Source organism: Ptychodera flava, chromosome 6 (genome assembly GCF_041260155.1).
Source record: "Ptychodera flava strain L36383 chromosome 6, AS_Pfla_20210202, whole genome shotgun sequence".
Lineage (NCBI taxonomy): Eukaryota > Metazoa > Hemichordata > Enteropneusta > Ptychoderidae > Ptychodera > Ptychodera flava.
Genome location: NC_091933.1, coordinates 40,773,626 through 40,795,150, shown reverse-complemented (window position 1 = coordinate 40,795,150; position 21,525 = coordinate 40,773,626). Strand labels below are relative to the sequence as shown.

The window sequence follows — 21,525 nt, the reverse complement described above, 5'->3', positions numbered from 1 at the left end:
GCCTGGATGTACTGGCTGAGTTTACAAGTTGAATACTGTGTATCTCAACATGTTTTGGGGAGTAGAACAGGACAGTGTAGTTGAAATACAAAACAAATTCTAGAGGAAAGACTTATCAAAGGTTACAAAGTTAATGTCTCTTTAACCGGATGATTTTGTGAAAGAAAATCTCTTGATCATTTGTGATAATCAGCAATAGTTTACATTGTGAAAGTTAAATACAACAAATTAAGTTTGAAACTCATAAAGTTCTTGTTCTTTCACTGTGTGGACAGGTTATATCATATGGCCTTATTCTTCACAAAGGCTCATTTTGCCGCAACACATTCAATCTACTAGACCTGTTGGTTGTTTGTGTCTCTATCATCTCATATCCTCTAAGGTAAGAACAACTGTTGGCTCTATCACTTAAATGTTGCCGTAAATTTGCGTGAAGCTACGCATGTTACATGCAGATTTGTTGAGATGTTGCTGTGGAAGTAATACACATGATAGTCCTCTGGAAGTGTTGCTCACCAATGACAAGTAACGGTCAGACTTTTTTGATACTTCCGGACATATCTGTGACACTGCAGTTTACATCAATCATTGAATCAGAAACATTGGTCTTTTGGTCTTGGATTTTCAACGAAACACTCTTGAATTCTTAAAGCTGTGTCCACTAATTTTTTATATTCACAGTGGAAAATTATGCATACTTCAGGAAGCTGCTGTCTGTTATTCCATGCATTACATGTGCAGTGTTTGTTCTGTCAATTTTATTTTTGATGTCATCACATTATTTCTTTCTTTGTCATTTTTTTTCATGCTGACCGATCTGACGCATTATTCTATGGAAATATTTTCAAACTAAATAACCTAGTGCACGGTGAGAAATTTTCAATTTACTAAATGCTGCACTTTTGGGTCTGTGCTGCACTTCGTTATTAAAGAAGAGAGTATTATCTTTGAAACACTTTTTTTGGGTATTTGTCCTGATTACTTTTTTGATCTGTGAACTTTGACCCTTCACCTCAACTCCGGTTTGCGTCCTGAAATGTTGCTCACAAGAGTAATGTTGTCTTGTGTATCACCTCATCTTAGAATGCCTGGCTTGTGAACTGGGAACTGAGTCCCCACTCTCAGAGATTAATTACACAGAAATAAGGAACATTCGTTCTTCTTCATGTATTTTTTATGTATGAAAGGAACGATTTTTTTTCATATCATCTCACATCTTACTGATAAGGGAAATAAGCAACCATGTATGTTTGGCTGTTAAGCAGCCGTAAGGTTCCAACATTTTAACTACTTTGCAAGTCTATTACAGTCAGCGTCAGCACTATCATTCTGTTTCTGAACCCACCATGCACAAATACATACGGTACATGTACCAGGGTACAGCCTTGGTGAACAACATAGATTTTTTTCTTCTAAAATTGTGTTGTGCAGTTTGGTTACATAGCTCACTATGTTGTTCATTGGCCTAAATGTTGCAAACTTCATTTTTGTTTAAACCATAGATTTGTTTACCCTTCAGTCGGAAACACTCATTTTGGTTTAAAAAGGATATAGCAAAACTGTTACATGTCAATGATATTGTCTGCATCATCTGAAAATTTAAATTTGATTTTGTTTAAATCTCAACTCAAAATAGTGGAGCAGATATTAGTTGTCAACTTGGCTAATTGATGAACAGAATACAAATCAGTGAACAAATGGCACAAGGAGACCAGCCATAAGATTCATGTCATTCTCATAAAAAATTTTTTAAATCTGATCAAAACTTTCCTTAAGGTGTACCGGTATGTCGTATGGTACTGCTTGCTGAAATCTCAAGCTTTTGGTATGATGATGTCAGTTTAGCACGAATTGATGTTAATGGTCTGAGAAGTGCATGCCTTATTGCACTCATAAAAATGAACAAGTCAAAACACAAACTGTGAACCTTGCATTTGCAACTGTGATGGATGTACTTGCCCAATTGAAGTTGGGCATATCTTACTTTGCCTGCTCTCTGTCATGCTTAATGGTTAGATTTATTGGTATGCTTCTCATATTTAAAGTTTGCTGACAATAAATTCAACGTAGCAATCATTTTACTGAAGACCGTATTTGTTGTTTTTTCCATCTCAAGGTTTACATATTAGCTGAGATCAGCTGTGAATTGTCCACAATCTAATTTTAGAATGAATGACAAAACAGTGGAAAAACATGAAAGGTGCATTTCCTTAATTTACAAAGTCATTCAGTAGATGATGATTTGATTCATCAAATGAATTCTGAGTTCATGTTGAAAAATGGAAAAGCCAAATAATGTTATCACTCCTACAGTTCTAAAGAACTGGCAGCTGCCCAGCAAAAGGTCAGATTTTCCCAAATTTCTCCACATACCGGTAGACAGACGACAACAGTATCAAATATTCAATCATGTTGCTGCATGCTAACTTACTCTAAACAAACATGTCTTCCACTCTATCATCAGCACAAAGCCTGTTTCCACAAAAGTATTCAGCTGATATTTCTACTGATTTTCTACAAGCTTTGTAAACTTTAATTGCCTGCTCATGGACAACTTGAATATATCATTTATAGGAAGTCTTTTAGGTTTCCTTTTCTCCCCTTCCAAAAGAACCCTCACAAATAACAGGTTCATCTTTTCTTCTTTACACTGTTTTACCTATACCTACCACCACAACATGCAACAGGGATCCCAACGAGGTTAACATCTTAATATGTCTGGAGAATTGCAGGTGCCATAAGACATGTAGTTTTTCATTCTCATAACCGTCATGTGTGGAGAGTTTTTGGCACTACACATCCCAGTTTTTCTTTTCATTCAAGAATGTGTTCTTATTGATTTTACAAATTTCTGGTCATCCCTGCCCAGTTTTTTTTCCTTGTTTGTACAATGTATATGTTTCATAGTTGTTATTTTCCAATATCATTAATACTTTCTTTGGTGAATTCAGTGCTGCGTTGTACGCTATCATGACATTTGTGTTGTTTTCCATTTTTGCCTAAGATGGTACTGTTTAATGATCAGTAAAAACTAAATCTGAAATATTAAGTGTATGTTCAGTTTCTGTAAATTGAGTTAACTTCCCTACCTGTTTCCATTAAACTTATAGCTTAACTGGTGGCTGATGAAAATGTTCTGTGTGGTCAAAGTCTGGGAATTACAGTACCATCAATTTTCTAGTTTTTCGTAAACCCATTCAGAGTTGACATATGCACATCATCGTCATAACAACCAACATCTTACACAGCTTGACTCATGTTCAGTTTGGTTTAATCCACAGAAACCTTTGTACAATTGTTACCATGACAACCAACAAGCTACACCTCACTGAAATCCCAAATACTCCTTTTTTGACACTTTCATTGACATCCTTTCGCACATAAGCAGTCATGACCTCAGACCTCAGACTGAAATTTTCAGTTTCACATTTAGTTGTCTTATCTGTGTCTTTAATGTACTGAGCTTGTCATGTATCATCCGGGAAGCTCTAACTTACTGGTAGATGGAAAACTCTGCCAATGTGAATGCCTTCCATGCTGAATTTTGTCTTGATTTTAAACTGCTATTGAAAGTAATCACAATCTTTTTTTAATGTTACTGACTTTGGTCTTTCTCTATTCATTCTCATTATCTGTTGTTTCTGAATTTCCAGTGATCACTCCATTTTGCCTGTCACAACCACTTATTTCCAAGTTCACATTTTTTTCCAGCTGTTTCCCTATTTTCATGTGTTACTGATATTACTGCGGGGTACCTGCATCTTACATGAGATTGATTTCTTTAACTTAAAAGTATTTTCTGTGTGGCTTCCAAAAATGCATCGTTCAGGTGTCATACCGAGTCTGTGTACCAATCCATTTGGAAGCTGGTTCATCCTTGCAAATGTACGAAAAGAAATCCAACCAGCAAGAAAAATTGACTTTGATACATGTTAAATACAAAATCAGTGTATTGTGCAGGGATCAAGTGGTAATTTATGTATTTATGAATCATACTAAGTTTAAGAGTGTATCAAGTCAGTTGGAAAAATCAGTCAACTCCCTTTGTATTATTAACAAAGTACACTCATCAAGAGTTACCATACAGGTGCTGATAGTGGGCTACATTCAATTAACATAATACTTCTCTCAAATCTAATGCTAACAAATATCATGTTGCAAAAATATCCTTACACCATCCCTTGACCTATGAGAGACTGTTGTACAAGGGCATTGCAACAGTCAGCCTGGCCTGGAGTGACAAATATTTCAGTCTACCCCTGACATTACATCAGACATTTCCTGAAAGGTATAACCAAGGTGTGCATTTTGTGAAAATAAAGCATAATGTGAAAAGTAAAAAAGAGTCTTAGACAGCTGTTGGGTATTACCAACTCTATTGAAGTTCCCATGCTTGGCTGTAGATTTTTTCAGTTTTTCTTTTCTTTTCATGAATTGCACTGTATTTCCACCTTTTTACCAGAAAGTTCCAATACAGCTTGTAACCAGTTGCCTTTTAGTTTGGCTCTGTTGTTCTGAAGTGGCATAAGTTGGGTTTAATTAGTCCCCGGTGGACAAAGTCTGCAGCAGTTGTATGGATGCATGCTTACTTAGTGTGTCTGTCTTTCTGCATTGAGCCATTTCTGAGACATGACTGGTAAGGAATTGGTTTCAAACTTGTTATAAGGACAATACACTATGGCATACATATGCATGTCAATTTATTCTGTCAACCAATCCAATATGGCCACCTGGCGGCCATTTTATGCAAAGAGCTATAATTTACATACACCTGGACTAATTTCATTCAAAGTTCATGCAAAGGCAGTACACTATGACAATGTATATGTGTGCAGTCATGTGGGCAATTGGTGACCATTTTGTTTTAACATTTGTCAATTTGGAGCCGGTATTTTGACATTGCTGGACTCATTTCAATCAAACTTGGCAGAAGGAGAAAGTACCATGACATTCAGATACTCATCAATTTATCCCGTGTACAATTCTGAATCAGTCTACATGGTACAGCTGCACCTGCACATCAGCATGTTTTGAAATACAATCAAATATGTATGCCATATGGTTGCAGATTTCTTTTAATTTTTGTCTGTCTCAAGCCAGTGTCCAGTCATACCCCAGATAGATTTCAGTCATTTGTTACCCTAACCTTTGGGTAACGTGAGTTGAGATATCAGTCTGGATCGTTATGCTTTCTGAAACATAAAGATGTACATTAGTTTGTTTTATGGTGTGATCCAATATGGTCATCTGGTGGACGTGGAGTTTTCTATTTGTATGTCGGGGCCATTACTCTGAGAATTCCAGGACCGATTTCAATAAAACTAAGCACAAGGTATCATGAAGTACAAATGCGCGTCAATTGTTAGAATTTGAAATGATCTGCCGGATACGGTCACTCGATGGCCATATTGTTTTAATTTCAGTGAGGCTTGACCCATAACTCGGACATGCCAAGGTCTATTTCATTAAAACTTGACAGAAAGACAAGGTGCTATGATGTATAGCTATGACCATACATACCTATAACACATTCTAGTTGGTCCTCTATTTTGACTTCAATTCATCTACATCAAATCAAATCACCTAAATTACAAGTAGAGACTACTGTGTCATTTACAGTGGCTTGCGTTTACAGGTATACCATCTAATTATTCATTTTTATCGCATCTTCCCGAAAAAAAATTGTGTAAATTTAGCATGAAAGCCACTCACAAGAATGAGTTCATTTCAGCATGTGAGCAATGTGTACATTTTCCAATAACAGCTGCAGGCCTTGAAAATCCTATGCAATAATTGTTAAATGGTCTTTGCTATTGTATTGTTTTGATAGATATTCTCACAGTATCATTAGAGCATGAGAAAACGGTAAAAATTCTCCATCCAATTTGTTGGCAAGCTGTAGATTGTTAATATTCTCTGCAAGTCAAAGCGATTATCTCATGCAAAGTCATTGCCTACTGTGAAATGACAATTTATCATCAAAAAGGTCTACACAACATCTGCATTATTGAACCCTTTTAGTGCCAAAGTCAACTTTTAATGCCTTCATAAAATATAGTGCAGACAATTTTTTCAGATCAAGACAATTTCTTTTCAGATTTTCCCCAAAATTTTGATAAAAAATTGTAGTCAATGAAAAGTTGTGTCCTTTTGATCCAAAATTACCAAAACAATTACAGAAAAATTCATGAAAATTTAAAAAATGTTGCACTGAAATTTAGGTAGGGAAAAATTACCGCTTTCAAAGGGTGAATAGGTAATTTTAGGGATAAGACAAATCTGTGCCCAAAGATTATTTTTTCCAAAAGTTTCTTAGAATGACTGAAATCCTGATTAGCCTTGCCATCTTGTTCCTCACCATTGAAGTTTTCCTACAATGAGAAAGCATGGCACAGGAAAGTTGTAAAGTCACAAAGTCACCATTCTAGTGATCTTTAAATCACTGACAAAGTGAAGGCAGTTGTCAAGTACATGAACTGCAGATAATACTGAATGTTTTCCACTTTATACCTACAGACAGTTACTCACAACTCCCTGTGTTCACCATGCTAACACACAGGGCCTACTTTTTGACCCAATACTGTACCAAAAAACAAACGTGAATTAAGTCTTTTTCAAGTTTGTGCGAATTTGAATAAACGTTTTTGCCAACCAATCTATCTCATTATCATTTTTCACATCATGGTAATCCAAACACCCGTACATGATTTCCATATTCTTACTTTTGATAACATGAGCGCATTGACAGATATTGCCCAGTGTGAACATATAATTAGGTGCCACAAATATCTCATCAAAGTTGATCTAGCATTGAGATAAATCTAAAGTGTCAAATTAACACATACTTGTCCTTTTTTGTAAAGTTAACATAATGGGACAACTTTGAGACTTTAATTACATGTGTATATAATAAATGATTCTCTGTGTAATTTTGAATAATGTTAAATAATTTAATCTATCAATACAGTAAGATGTACTAATACGACTCGCACTTGTTGAACATGAAAAGCTGAAGAGATAATCTTTTATCTTTAAATATACTAACAATATTTAGGTTGTTGCCATATTGCAAATGGTGTAAGGGATATTTCTGTATCTTTTAAGAGGTGCTCATTTTTAATAGAGATTCTTTTGCTATTCTTTAAAACTTTTCATTGGCAGTAATTACAAAGGTATTTCTGCCGTCAAAATCCTGAGGGTGCTGCGTGTGCTTCGTCCACTTAGGGCAATCAACAGAGCCAAAGGCTTGAAGGTAAGCAGTGTGGACTTGAACCATCAGTTCTTCCTGTTCAGATGGATTTCATTGCTGATGTCTATGTTGTGACTGACTGATTTCTCCCAGCGAATGATTCATTTTAGCTAACAAGAAATCTGCTGTAGTACTTGAGTGGTACATCTTTCGTTTCAAAGATCTTGTGTTGAATTTCAGTTCAGTCTTGTAAGACTTTGTAGTACAAGGATTTCAGATGAATTTTGTAACACCACTTTGCAACCTTGATCATCAAAATTTCACCTTGTTCAAAACTTGATTTAGTGCATTGTGGGCACTTTAAACAAGATGTATAATCTTTGTACTTATTACTTTGTCTTACAGCATGTAGTGCAGTGTGTGTTTGTTGCCATCAAGACCATCGGTAACATCATGTTGGTTACCTTCTTGCTTCAATTCATGTTTGCCTGCGTAGGTGTCCAACTATTCCAAGGCACATTTTTCAGGTGCACAGATGGCTCAAAAGTGACAAAAGAGGAGTGCAAGTAAGTGTTTACCTTTCCCCAATCCTCTATCAAGAGTATACAGAATATACATTTATAATAAATCTGGCTCGTTGAATGTTCTAAGCAATTGAAACATCGTTGCTATCGTTCAATTGCATATCTCCACAGTTATGAAGGAAAAAATCTTTCTTATGACTGTTAGAAATTTCATCAATTTTTTTTCAATGTGCTCGTATCTGCTGATCATTTGCTACTAATTAAAATAAACAGTTTGTGTTGTAAAAGATAGCCCTGAAAGTTAATTTTTGCTAATACACTTTCAATAACAGTTCAGTTTTCCTTTAAGCGATCATATTATTAATATTTTTGCCTGTGTCTCACAGGGGTCAGTACATAATGTACTTGGATGGTAACATGGATTATCCAGTGGCCAAGGAGAGGGTATGGGAAGTCAATGAATTTAACTTTGATGATGTAGGACAAGCCATATTGGCTTTATTCACAGTAGCCACATTTGAAGGTTGGCCCAAGTAAGTCGACAATACCAATGTCTTCTTGCATGTTGACATTATACATTGATCTCTTTAGACTAGAAAATCATTTTTGTCATGTGTATTCTCCTGAAATTGTCTTGAAAAGTTTTAGTTAACAGAGTGACTGTTTTTCTTGTTAGAACATTATTATTATCTCCATAAATCTAGACTGACAGGTAAGAATCTGGATGTTCCTGGTCTCTTTGATCAAATGTCTTCACCTGAAAACGAAACTTAATGAATTTGGTGTTATGACCATAGTTTAATTACCATGATCACCATGGCCAATTTTGGCAATGGTCTTACTCAATTTAAGACACCATGATTTGTGACCATGGTCATATCATTGCCGATCATGGTTAACCATATTTAGCAATGAAAAACCATGGCACCAAGGTTAACATGAGAGTTGGATGGTCAGCCGCTGAAATTTTGATAGAAAATATTTTAGGTAAATTGTTATATTAATTTACAAAGAAAGAATATTTGGATAGTAAATGAAATACTGTGCAGAGAGATCCAATAAACTAACAATAATTGCATGTCTCCTTTAGCTGCTTTAAGTACCTCTTTGACAGTAAATAATTCAGTGAAATGATCAAATAAACGTGAATTTGACATTCAGTTCTGATGACAATAATTATTTCCCATTTTTACAGATTACTGTACGTTGCCATAGATTCCAATCAGGTTGACAGAGGTCCCATTTACAACTTCCGTCCTGCTGTTGCCATCTACTTTTTCATTTACATCATTGTAATTGCCTTTTTTATGGTCAACATATTTGTTGGTTTTGTCATCGTTACATTTCAAAATGAAGGTGAACAGGAATACAAAAACTGTGAACTGGATAAAAATCAGGTAAGCCATAATTAATATCAAAGGTTTTCTGCCATCTTGAAAGAGGCATGCTATTAAAGAATTTCATTTTGTCAGTTCAGGATAATTGTCTGAGTCAATTTTATGTATTTTGATGAAAGTTGGAAAAGTGTCAAATGCCTTACAGAATTTTTAATTTCCCGACATTTTTTCCAATTTTTCTGCATTTGCAGAGGCAGTGTGTCGAGTTTGCTCTCAAAGCCAAACCAGTCCGTAAATACATCCCAAAGAATCCCACACAGTACAAAGTATGGAAGATAGTCACATCTCGACTCTTTGAGTATTTCATATTCATACTCATCATGATCAACACCATCACACTGGCCATGAAGGTAACAGAGAATCATGTTCTTGCTTTGTCACTTTCCTAAATATTAAGTTGTGACTGATGATCACTTATGATTTTCAATGTCATCATGTTAGTTAGAGTTATAAGTGGTCCTGTGAAAACACCTGTGACTGTACAATCAAGTCCAAGCAGGCTAAGATACTTTGACATCTAGTTCATAAAACTGACATGATATGAGTTGCAAAAAGAAGCAAAGATGGTCCCCCAGAAATGCCCTCTGCGGCACATCAAATCCAAGGTTGCAGTAGGAAGTGGTGATATTATACAGACAAATGGCACTGATACAGTCTGGAATCATTTGTCTGGGAGACGTATTACAACTCAAAATTTGCTATTGGTATTAGATTAAAACAGGTCTAATAATCAGTGTTATGAAAGGTATACATGGATAATTACCAGGTCCAAGAAGAAAATAACAAATTTCAATAACAATTGGGTCATCTTGAACCACTTCTTAATGGTAGCAACAGGTGTCTGCTGGGGAATGGTTAAGCATACTCAGCTAGCATGCTACACCCATTACGATTGACCCAGTGTGACAAATTTCATGTATTCAGCAAAACCACTGCATTATTGCACGAGTTAGTCTAAGTGAACTGCTATCTGTGTTGTTTGTATGTATGTGTTGTGTAACTAAACCACACATTGCATGAGGTGAAAGTTATTCAGAAGTATGCACATTGTGAAATGGACGAATGAATCAATAACTTATTTTAAATTGCAAATGCAAAGATCCAGCATTTTCAACATGACACCTTTGTCATTTACAATCTCATTTGCATGCATCACACTACAAATTTTGTCATTTTAGACTATATTGTTGTATGAATTTGTGTTAATCCACAGATTCAAATTAAAGTGTGTCTGTGCTTTTTCTCTTTCCTTAAATAGTATCATGGTCAGTCAGCCAGTTATGAGAGTGGTTTGGACTACGTTAACATTGTCTTCACAGCGGCCTTCATTATAGAATTCATTCTAAAAGTAGTAGCTTTCAAACCAAGGGTAGGTGGTTAACTTTATTCCAAAGCTTCAGGTGGCAGTTATAGTATGGACACCGACCAATTTGATTTATCCTGTCCAGCAGGTCATGTGCTTATAAATTTGCACCCATGCTGACAGAAAAATTCAAGACATCATAAGGGTAGTTAATATGTTTCTTGCAAACTCCCTCATATCTGTCTTTGGAGCAAACAAAAGGAAAATGTGATATGAATAATGGTGGAAATAATTCATTTTTGAATATAAAATTATTTTTAACAAGCTACATCTTTTTCTTTGACCAACAGCATTATTTCAGTGATTCCTGGAATGTTTTTGATTTCGTCATAGTATTGGGTAGCATCATTGATATCGCATTGTCATACATTGCAGTAAGTACATCTTTGTCTCTTTCTAGTTACTTTCCAACATTTTTGTGGTAGACATGCTGCATTATTATTTGTGAAAGACAACACATATATTGTATATGATTGAGGCAGATGGATAATATGACGAGACAAATCCGCAGCCATTCTAATCTCAACAATCCTGCCCAGATTGTCCATCATCCTGCCCAGACTGTCAATCTAGTACCCAATTGGTACATTTGGCAATCAAGCCTGCCAACCATCATGCTTACATTTTATTTGTTTCTGTTTACCTTTCAATCCCACTCATCAAATTTGTAGTTGTATTGATATTAATATTGATTCTTCAAGTGTCATTAATGTTTTTGTCATCAAGCTTGTATCCCCATAATGCAACATGCAAAATATGTATATACAGTATTCAGTTCCTCATGTTTGACAGTTTGAAAGTTATCAATTGTCAAAATAAAACTTTTGATCAAGGGAGTTTACAATTTTCAGATGTGTTCCAGATCAGAAAGTGAGTTGTGGAAGTTGATACAGGCCAGCCTCTGTCTATTCTTGGCATGACACATATTCAAGAGCCATCTTTACTTGATTTTCATTGCAACAGCAGTTGATTGTGGTCATGCATTTACATGTCTTGCACCAGTTAGTGAGAGTTGAGAGTCTACAGCAATGTACATCTGTCACTGAAATTTGAAAAGCTCTAGTAACTTTCTGCTTTTTTGCGTGTGTATGAAGACCATTATTCTATACATCTATTTTACAAACTTTAAGAAATTGCAGATGGTACTTAGTAAAAAAACAGTGAATGTTTTCACCAGGTTTTAGTTGACAAAACTCAATAAAAAAGACAGATGTGTTCAACTTCTTTGACATGGCAATTCTGACAATCTGGTGCTGAGGTAATGAGTTGGTTTATCAACTGCATTATTTATTATAAGAAAATGGTGAGTTTTTCAACAGAGGCCAATCTTCCAAGGTTTAAATCTTGAAAAACGTGCAAAGTATCATAAGAACTAAGATTTTTGAAATAGGCCTACAAGTGGATAAAACAGATATCTAATATTATGGCTGCTTCCAGCAACAAAAGTACTAGGTACAATGCAACCTTCACAATTCTTTTTTCCAGTAGAGTTTCAAATATTCACTCAAAGCCTCTTTTGCTTCTCACATCATTCTTAATGAACTGTTATCAAGGAAACCAGCCACAATGTGTGATATCTTTTTTCATCAGCTGTTACGGCCAATTAGCTGACATTTTGTTTTAATTTTGGTGGTACAAATTCACTTTTTGTTTTGTTTGTGTATTTTTTGCCATGTGACAGTTGTTCTTGGTCATCTGTTGTAAAAGTGCATTTGTCTTGTTCTGTATATTGGTGTGTGTTTTGTCATCTTGAACAGCATCTCCATTTCCTCCATGGTGATTTCATATTGGTTTATTCATGTATTAATCTTTATAGTTAATATACAGAATATTAGTTTCCAAGGTACAAATCATTTACTGTGGGTCTACACTGTTCAACAACATCTTGACACCTCCATTGTCACCATTATTGGGGATAAAGGCGCCAAATGTAAATTATGCATAGCATTTCACCTGCACGCATTGTCGCCATAGCAATAACTCATGTTTCTCATTTCATGCTGCTTCACTGAGAACTGTAAACAATCTATTTTTACTTTTCTTTTCAATTTCTTTTGGATGCGATGATACTAATTTTGTTGCTATTATATCTTGCCCTGCTTCCTCCTTGAACTTTGACCTCTAGCGGAGCTTAAAAAAACAGGGAAATGATGTAGGTCAAATTACTGGATTACTAATTTGTAGCATTTATGCATGTCATTCAAGTATCTCCATTTGGCACTTTTTTGTATTAACTGTAGTACTCAGAATGCCTTGTTTCTGCCTTTGTCCTTTTCTCTTGCTCTGTTCTTGTATATAACCAAATATTTAACTTTCAGCTTTTTAGTTTTACAGTAACTGAAAGAACGTCAAGAAAGTAGAAAAATGATGATGATCTGATTGTATCTCTCTTATAAATCTCTTGCTTGTGAAACTTTTCTCTTGAAAAATTAAGACACTCATTAATAATCATGTTATCTTGGAGACTGAAAAGAAGTATTGATCTGCTGTATTGTAACAATCATTTGAATATTCTGATAAGAAGTATTAAATGATATAACATTACTGATCCAAGAGATAACCATCTGTTATCCAACAGATACACTCAATGCATTGTTCACATATGAAAAAATTATCTAAAATAATTTTCTTTTTAACAAGAATAAAAAATACAGAAAATTTCAAGTAAAGCTTAAAATAATAGTTGACATTTGGAAAATGTTATTAGAATAATGAAAATTAATGTTAATTTATGCATTGTCATTTTACTTCCTAGATAGACTTCTTTTCAGCCAATAAATTATTAACAGCTTAGTCCATGACATGTTTTCCTGTTCAATAGTAATGCCAACCCTCCATGTGATTACAAGGGATAGCATTGCCATGCTGCCTTAGTGAAAAACATTGAGAATAGAAGTACAGGCATGTGAGATAATACAGTAACAAAGTATACAGTCATGCTCCATGTTTTCATTGATTGTCATTGAGAGATTTTTTGTCTTGCAAATATGAATTTAATGAAAGCCTCCACATCCACAGTAATGTATCAGTAATGATAAATTGCCTTTTTGTTGATCTGGTTTTCTATAGTAGTCTAAAAAAATGCAAATGAGAAGTGTGTAGGGTTAGCAAGTTAAGTATTTATGACATTTATTGACACCATGGATATGGTTAAAGAAGTATCCCACATAAATTAGTGAATATCTGTCTACGTACCGGATGGTGGTTCATCCATGAATGGAAGCAAAAACCAATAAATAACTCTGAATAACTGAATCATTCCTTCCATCAGTGTGGCTAAATCTCTAACACCAACACAAAGTCAGCGCTTAAACAGAAGCATGGATAATGAACTTGTCTATACTATTTTCCATAAATTTACTCAACTCTTTCATGCTGTTCATTTCAGACACTGATACATTTCCTGTAAAATCTCATAGCTGATAGAACTGCAAAACCATTATTGTTCTAATCTACCAACTCATCAGAAGTTGGTCTTCAGAGATAAAATAAACTGAATTTTAATATTATAATAGAAATCCCCCACATATTTAATGTGTGGTCTAGCTTAGGGCAAACCTATAGTACCTACATCTCACTTATCACATCTTTGTGATCAAGCTGTGCAATCTTAGTTTCTCTTTCTACATTACATATTTGCTTGATTAGTAATATCAAGGCAGAAACAAAGCTATAGAGTATTCTACAACTTGCACAATGTTTATGACTGTTTGTACATCACTACCATCCTACACTCTGTTAATCAAAAAAAGAAAAATCCTTCAAAGTCAGTGGTGTATATTCTGGGGATGCATTTTGCAATAACTCTTCCTCTTCAAGTGCTACAGGTTGGAATGTGTACAATCTCGTACTTGCTCCTCCTGTTGTGAAATACCAAGTCAAAAATTATAAATTTCAGTGAATTTTTGATTTAGGATGCTAATAAAAGCACTTAGTAAAAGAGACAAACTGTAAGAAAAATGGGACAATAAGCACATTTCACTGCTGTCTATTTGCTGCACCCTGTTGACACCTATATAGCAGTAAACTTTGTCTCTGCTCTCTGAATTTAATGGGTTCGTTTCTCTCCACTGTGCTTTCTGGGATTTCTCTGTCTTTGATTCTGCAAAGGCTGTACCTGGGATGGTAAATACACTTTATAACACTCTTAAAAATAGGTGTAGAACAAGCCAATGTTTACAACATATGTTCAATTCCAAGGAAAGTCTTTTAACCAGAGAGCCTCTTTCCCTGTGTGCTCACCTCCCTTTCTTGTCAAACCACGGTCATTCCTTTTGTGGAGTGACCATGGTCAAAGCTTACCAATTCCTAAGTCTGGGTTGACCTTTTCCTCGTTAATATTTAGTAAAATCTGTAAACAGGGAGAAAGGAATGAAGTGTTTCAAGAACGCCAAATGCAGCATGTTCCTATGTTTCATTTACTTGATATTTGCAATGTGTCACAGGACAATTAAGACTCGGCAGCTCATACTGTTCAATTCAGTACCACAATTTCAAATTGCTAAAATAATTCACTAATGGAAAAAAAACATAACTTTCAGGAAAGAAAATACTGTGAAGGGGAAAGGGAAAGAAAAAACTCAGGAATTTGTTCATGTGAATTTGATAATAGTTGTGCTGTTATGGAAAGGCAATGAAGAACAAATTCAAAGAATGATGTCCCTTACATAATTATATCCATCAGTTGAACATTTCATATTGGTGGGTATAAGTAGGATGATTCTATAGATTGAATTGTCAAATAAAAGTTTTTTCTCTGGAAAGTTTGATTGAGTAATCCTCTTTTAAAATGTACTCTTGAAAGACACCAATTACCACACAAACTCACACAAGGTTATGCTCTAGCTGCATAGAGAATTCACTTCTCAAATTCTGCTGACTCATCTTCCTCCCTGTGTGATATTCACATACGCTTGTTTAGATGAACGCAAATGCTAATTCTCATCCACCATAATCGCTTACCTATATTCATTGTCAAATCTACTTGGAATTGAACATATCTTGCATTGAACACATGGCTTTTTGCAACTGGTGTACGTGTAATGTGTGCAATGCCACAAGCAGAACTTGCTAGGATCTGTACTGTTTGTTCTAAAGACATGGTACAGATCCGGTGTGTACATCACAGAGTTATTTGCTTTTATCTTGCCAATCTTATGCAACATACAAAACAGATAATTTGTTACAGTGCATGTTGTATGACAAAAAATGTAGTCCAACATGTCTCTGTTTATGATCAATATGTATCATTTTTCAATCTCAGAAACAGGTAATATATGCCTACCATCATTACAAGACAAAAGATTCATGGCTTGCAATTAATGACTAAATTATTTCCACTCTCTCAATCACTTCTCAGTGTGTTCTTCATCTTCATGGCATTAAACTTTCAAGAGGAAAAATGCAGCTTTCTCCTTTTTCTTGTATATCACACTGGCGCCCAAGAAACTTGTACTGCAAATTTTCCTAAGATGTTGAAAGAAACTTAATCACATCCCCAAGATTCATTGCTTAGCGTGATGAAAACGTGTCCCGTGATTTCTCATTGGCAGCTGTCATGTTTCCTTGACAACCATCCCATCAAATCATGTCAGTTTCATCCAAATTCAAGATATCAGGGTGAAAAATAGAAAATGAACAGGATGTTTAGTCACTTCAAACAATGGTAAATTGAAGCATCGGTTCTTTGATGGTACAAGCACACATTGTTTTCAGTGTTGCCGTGTCTTTGTATGTTATTGGTGTGTGTTGGATATATAACCAAACATATATGTTTTGTTCAAAGAGGTATCTCAATTTGATATTTCCCCTGTCTGTCACTTTCCAGACCAGACAAGAGTTCATTAGCATTAACTTTTTTCGGCTTTTTCGTGTGCTGAGATTAGTCAAGCTGTTGAGCAGAGGGGAGGGTATCAGGACCCTTCTGTGGACGTTCATCAAATCATTTCAGGTTAGTATGGTATTTCAATGTACTGCAGTGTTTGGAAGTGTGTGAAGCTACAGTGACTGGCTTACAAAAGAACAAGCCAGATCACTGCAGTGTTGCACCAGTGATCTGGCCTGTTCCTTTGTACACCAGTCTTTAAACCTTTCAGGCCTGTCTTTCTGGTAATTTTTTATGTAGGTGTTTTAGCTCTGAGAGGGATGAAAAAAAACCATCATATTTATTGTACACCTTGTTTGGATGCCGGGTGTCAAGAATTAAACCTTACCATTAGGGCTGGTTTAGGGGGGGGGAGTGGATGGAAGCATAGGCCATTTTTTACCTAAAGATGTATACCATTGCCAGATGTGAGGAAATACAAAATATGCAATTATCCACAAGATAACCACAGCTAAGATTGCCAAAATTATGGAATAGTGTTGAAAAGTGATAAAACTTGTGAAACTCACCTGCAACATTGTCTTCTAGTGAAAATTACACCAAAATTTGACAACAAATAGAAAATTTTCATATCAAATACTTCAGGAGAAGTGATGTTTCAAAGTGGGAAAACTAACCTCCAAAAATTAGATATGCAAATCTTATCAGCATTTACATATTAGAATAAAGTTATCCATACAAACCAATATATTAATTTGTAGGGAAAATCATGTTTTGACCAAATATTATTTTTTTGTTTTTTTAATATGTACAACATGTTTGATTCATAAATTGTATTTGTTTCATTTTCTGCCAGGCTTTGCCGTATGTAGCACTTCTCATAGTGATGCTGTTCTTCATCTATGCTGTGATTGGTATGCAGGTAAGATATGTACACTGATTGGTCATGCCTTGACTTCAACTGTTTCTCTAGCATGTACCTGAAAGGTAACAAGCAAGCAGAAACAGTTTGAAATCGGAAATGAATTTCTATATAAAGCTGAAATGAATCGTTGCCTTTTTTGTTGCTTGAATATGATAAAGTTGAAAAACAATGCCCTGGTGTAAGGACAATAATAAATGTTTGTTATATATCAAGATTAATAATTATAAATAATAAATAAATAAATAAATAAATAAATAAATAAATAAATAAATAAGATTAATAATTGTTTCAGATGTCATTTTTAAACTATTATTTTGCTGTACAATATTAATTCAGGAAAGCACAAGATTTTGAACACTTTACCAAGTAAAACACACCAATTGGCTTAGTGTAAGACTAATGCTACAGTGAAAACTTTGATCACCAATTGGCTTAGTGTAAGACCAATACTACAGTGGAAACTTTGATAGCACTTGCAGCAAGGCCTTTTACTGCAGCTGTAATTTATTCAAAAAATCAAGCTGCAGATTGATCATGTATGGATTCTGCAATGTTCTTGTTCAGTTTGTCACATCAGATTAATTGCAGCCTTTATTGTTAAAAAGAAAGTCCCAAAGATTGAATTTTTTTTCTTGTTCTTTTTCATCTTTAAATTTTGTTTTATTCAGTGTCTCAGAAATTTGGTGTGCATGATCAAAATCATGAGCTTTAAAATCATAATGACGAGAAAACAGCATGAATTCAGAAATCTTAACAGTGATATGACATGAATGGTGTATAATCAACCCATTGATTTTACCCTTTGATGATTAGCTTCATAGTGGACCCAAGCACTGTGTATTAACCTTTACTTAGATCATGACGGTAAATCGTGTGTTCACAGCAAATTTTCAAGAGCTTACCTGAGCTTTCTGCATGTTCAGAAAATCTAAATGTCTCATTTTATAACCCGGTACTTTCACTGCATCTCACTAACTGCATCCCTTAACTCTTGACTGCTCATTTCTCACACTTGTGTCACTAACAGATGTTTGGAAAAATTGCTATTGATGATGATACAGCGATCAACCGTAACAACAACTTCCAAACCTTCCCGGCTGCTCTTTTAGTCCTATTTAGGTATGTATATTTCAGGCCGTTGCATGGTGGTGAGTACAGCCATTGGCTTGTCAATATTTTCTCTCTCTCTATACTCTTTTCCGTCCTTTCTTTCCTCTTGATATAGATGTTTGGAAAAATTGGCCTTGATGATGACACTCCAATAAATCGAAACAACAACTTTCAAACTTTCACTCAATCGGTTTTGTTATTGTTTAGGTATGTAAACATAAACTTGTCATGAACAAGTTGTTTCTTTCACTGGCTAAGATCAATGTGTCCATGATAGATGTGTTTTTCTGTTGATCTTATTGTGCTGTATGAAGGTATTATGATTTTAAAATTTAGATCACTGCATATTTTGCTGGTTTAGTGAGATTTGAAATGATTGTCAGAGAAAAAAAATGATTAGTGAGTAGGTATGTAGATTATTTGTAATATATTACATCGTAGTCAATAGTTACCCATTCATTTCAGTCATTTTCTCAAGAAGTTTTGATACATAAAGCATTGAGACAAACTATGCCTGATGTAGTCAAAGCTGTGTTGCGTACTCATTTTCTACAGAGTGAGTATAGTCTTGTCGTGAATTTCTGTTTATAAGTCTATTTTTCCCAAACAATCACATTCTATGTAGGGTACCAAATGCATCCTCTGTTGTACATTTTTATTTTCTTTCATCTGTTGGTTTCTCTGTTGGTTGTTGCTTCCTTGAAGTTGTAACAATTTGGTGCTGTTTTTACAATTTTTGCCACCAGATCAGCGACAGGGGAAGCCTGGCAAGAAATCATGTTGGCCTGTACAGATATACCGTCTGCCAAGTGTGATCCTAGATCAGAATCTGCAGGAGAACAATGTGGTACATGGTTTTCGTACCCATACTTCATTTCCTTCTACATTCTCTGTTCATTTCTGGTACGTTTCATCAGACATCCTTTAAGGGCCAGAAGCTGTAACTGTAGAGGACTTTTTCACTATTTTGTTTTTAATTTCTGCTAGTTTCTTTTTCTACTCCCCTGAGCATGCTCAGATTGTCATCTCAGTGTGTAGATGCAGTGTGCAGATGTGTAAACTGCATTGTTACTGCATGTTGACCAGTGAATTCTGATACAGACTAGAATTCAAATATCAACACTATGAATAGCAGTGAATTTCACACAGATGCTGTTGACAAGCTAAATAGTTGGTACGTTACAGCATGCTTTGAAAAGTAGAACGTGAAATTATAGTTGAAAATAAAAACACAAAAATAGTGAAAAAAAATCATCAAAAGTTACAGCTACTGACCTTAATATATGTGAACAAGTATAGTGTTTGACAAAATTACTTTATGACAGTACTTTATGACACTGATGGAAGCGGTAATTCCATCAGTGTTGTGACTTGTCAACAGGATTTTGGTGGTGGAACAAACAGCTATATTTTACAAACTGTTCAAAAATACTTGAAAATGTGTTTAACCTTACAGCTGAGGGACCCTTCATGTCTTCCTGCCCAGTAGACCTAGAAACGCTAGTTTATACAAAGAACAGATATACTAAAATTATCAAGAGTTTCAGATATTGAGGATTTAAACAAATCAGTGACTATTCATGCATCTCTAACACATGTACTCCATATTCATAATAGTTTCTTTCCTGGTTGCCAATTAAGTTGTAATCTCTTGCTGTATCTTGACCCCATCTAGGTCATCAACTTGTTTGTAGCTGTCATCATGGACAACTTTGATTATCTGACCAGAGATTGGTCAATCCTCGGTCCTCATCACTTGGATGAGTTTGTCCGGGTTTGGTCTGAGTATGACCCAGATGCCAGGTAAGATGACCAATCAACAGCAATGACTAATCCATTAAGAATCGAAAGCTACAAGCAATTTCATGTAGCATGAATGTTTAGCTGAAAGTGTAACAGGCACCAGAAATTGTCAAAACAGGTGCAGTTGGTCGTTTCTTGAACGGAATTATTTAATCTGTGGAAAATGTTGATAGGTCTGATACAAAACAAAAATGGCCATATTATCATGATAATGATATTCCATTTCAAGTAAAACAGGCAAAATCATTATTATTGCCATATTTTTACATCAGTGCAAAATATTGAAGATTTTGCTACAAAACTTGCAAAGCATACACTATACGGCTAGTTTTCAATCGGGTTTGAACCCACAACATATGGCATCAGTCGCCTAGTGGAGAGGCCACAGAGAGAACCGCTCGGCTAAATCTCCACTACCAAAAAGAGTGGTTCAATAGCCGGCTAAGTTGTTACATTTTTCTGACTGAGACCGCTCCACACGTTGTAGAGTTCATGAAGCACTCACGCACGCATCTGCATCTGCACTGGATTCCAGTTGGCTGTATCGGCTCATGTCATTCAGCAAAATGGTATAGATTCTTATACCTTGCCTTGGAAGTACAGTGTTCGAAACAACACACATGCACACACATACAAACCTATATACTAATGCTGATAACAATTATCAAAGGTCTTAACATGCCATCCTCTCTACCTTTCTTTGTTTTTTATCTGCAGTGGTCGAATAAAGCACCTTGATGTTGTAACTTTACTTAGACGTATATCTCCTCCTCTGGGATTTGGTGAATTCTGTCCACATAGAGTAGCCTGTAAGGTAAGTACACTACAAGTACTGGCAATGGAAAATACAGTAAAATGGGAAAGTGAATAATAGTCTTTGCTTTTGTTTGATGTATTTGCCATAATATCAAGAAGATGTGATCTGATTTAATAATTCCTGGCAAAAATAATCAATGTTGTTAAGTTATGCATATCTTAATATCCTTGGCATCCACAACATAGAAGAAACTATTGTTACCGTACTATCAGGGGAAAAAAGCTTAACATCCCAATGGCTGTATGCTATATAGTAATTTTAATACAAACACTCTTCTGTTAACTAGAAAGGCTTGACCATGTTACTGTGTGTAATTTACTAGGCTGGCGTAGGGACACATGATTCATATATTTCAAAAAGTTCATACATCACTCTATATAATTCACATGAAGGAGTATAATATTTTGTATGTTTTGATATTTTACATCTGACAGAGATTAGTAACAATGAACATGCCTCTGAACAGCGATGGGACTGTCATGTTCAATGCAACTCTATTTGCCTTAGTCAGGACATCACTGAAAATCAAAACAGAAGGTAAGCGATAACTTTGCTTGTCTAATTCTTGCATTC

At 35.2% G+C, this 21,525-nt stretch overlaps 1 protein-coding gene across 22 annotated transcripts in view; it reads left to right on the top strand.

Moving 5' to 3' along the window:
* The window catches only part of LOC139135804 (voltage-dependent L-type calcium channel subunit alpha-1D-like), a 169,733-nt gene that overhangs the window by 129,777 nt on the left and 18,431 nt on the right, over positions 1-21,525 (top strand). For 15 of the 22 annotated variants that reach the window (XM_070703524.1, XM_070703522.1, XM_070703519.1 and 12 more), the window contains 16 exons: positions 276-382; positions 7,162-7,252; positions 7,595-7,755; positions 8,100-8,246; positions 8,909-9,110; positions 9,302-9,460; positions 10,369-10,479; positions 10,764-10,847; positions 12,599-12,625; positions 16,301-16,423; positions 17,154-17,219; positions 18,250-18,341; positions 19,079-19,235; positions 20,008-20,135; positions 20,853-20,949; positions 21,387-21,489. In XM_070703524.1, coding sequence (XP_070559625.1) covers positions 276-382; positions 7,162-7,252; positions 7,595-7,755; positions 8,100-8,246; positions 8,909-9,110; positions 9,302-9,460; positions 10,369-10,479; positions 10,764-10,847; positions 12,599-12,625; positions 16,301-16,423; positions 17,154-17,219; positions 18,250-18,341; positions 19,079-19,235; positions 20,008-20,135; positions 20,853-20,949; positions 21,387-21,489 — 1,855 coding nt within the window. Of the gene's footprint in view, positions 1-275; positions 383-7,161; positions 7,253-7,594; positions 7,756-8,099; positions 8,247-8,908; positions 9,111-9,301; positions 9,461-10,368; positions 10,480-10,763; positions 10,848-12,598; positions 12,626-16,300; positions 16,424-17,153; positions 17,220-18,249; positions 18,342-18,447; positions 18,540-19,078; positions 19,236-20,007; positions 20,136-20,852; positions 20,950-21,386; positions 21,490-21,525 lie in introns of all 22 variants that reach the window. The other 7 variants (XM_070703518.1, XM_070703515.1, XM_070703532.1 and 4 more) reach the window with 3 other exon arrangements.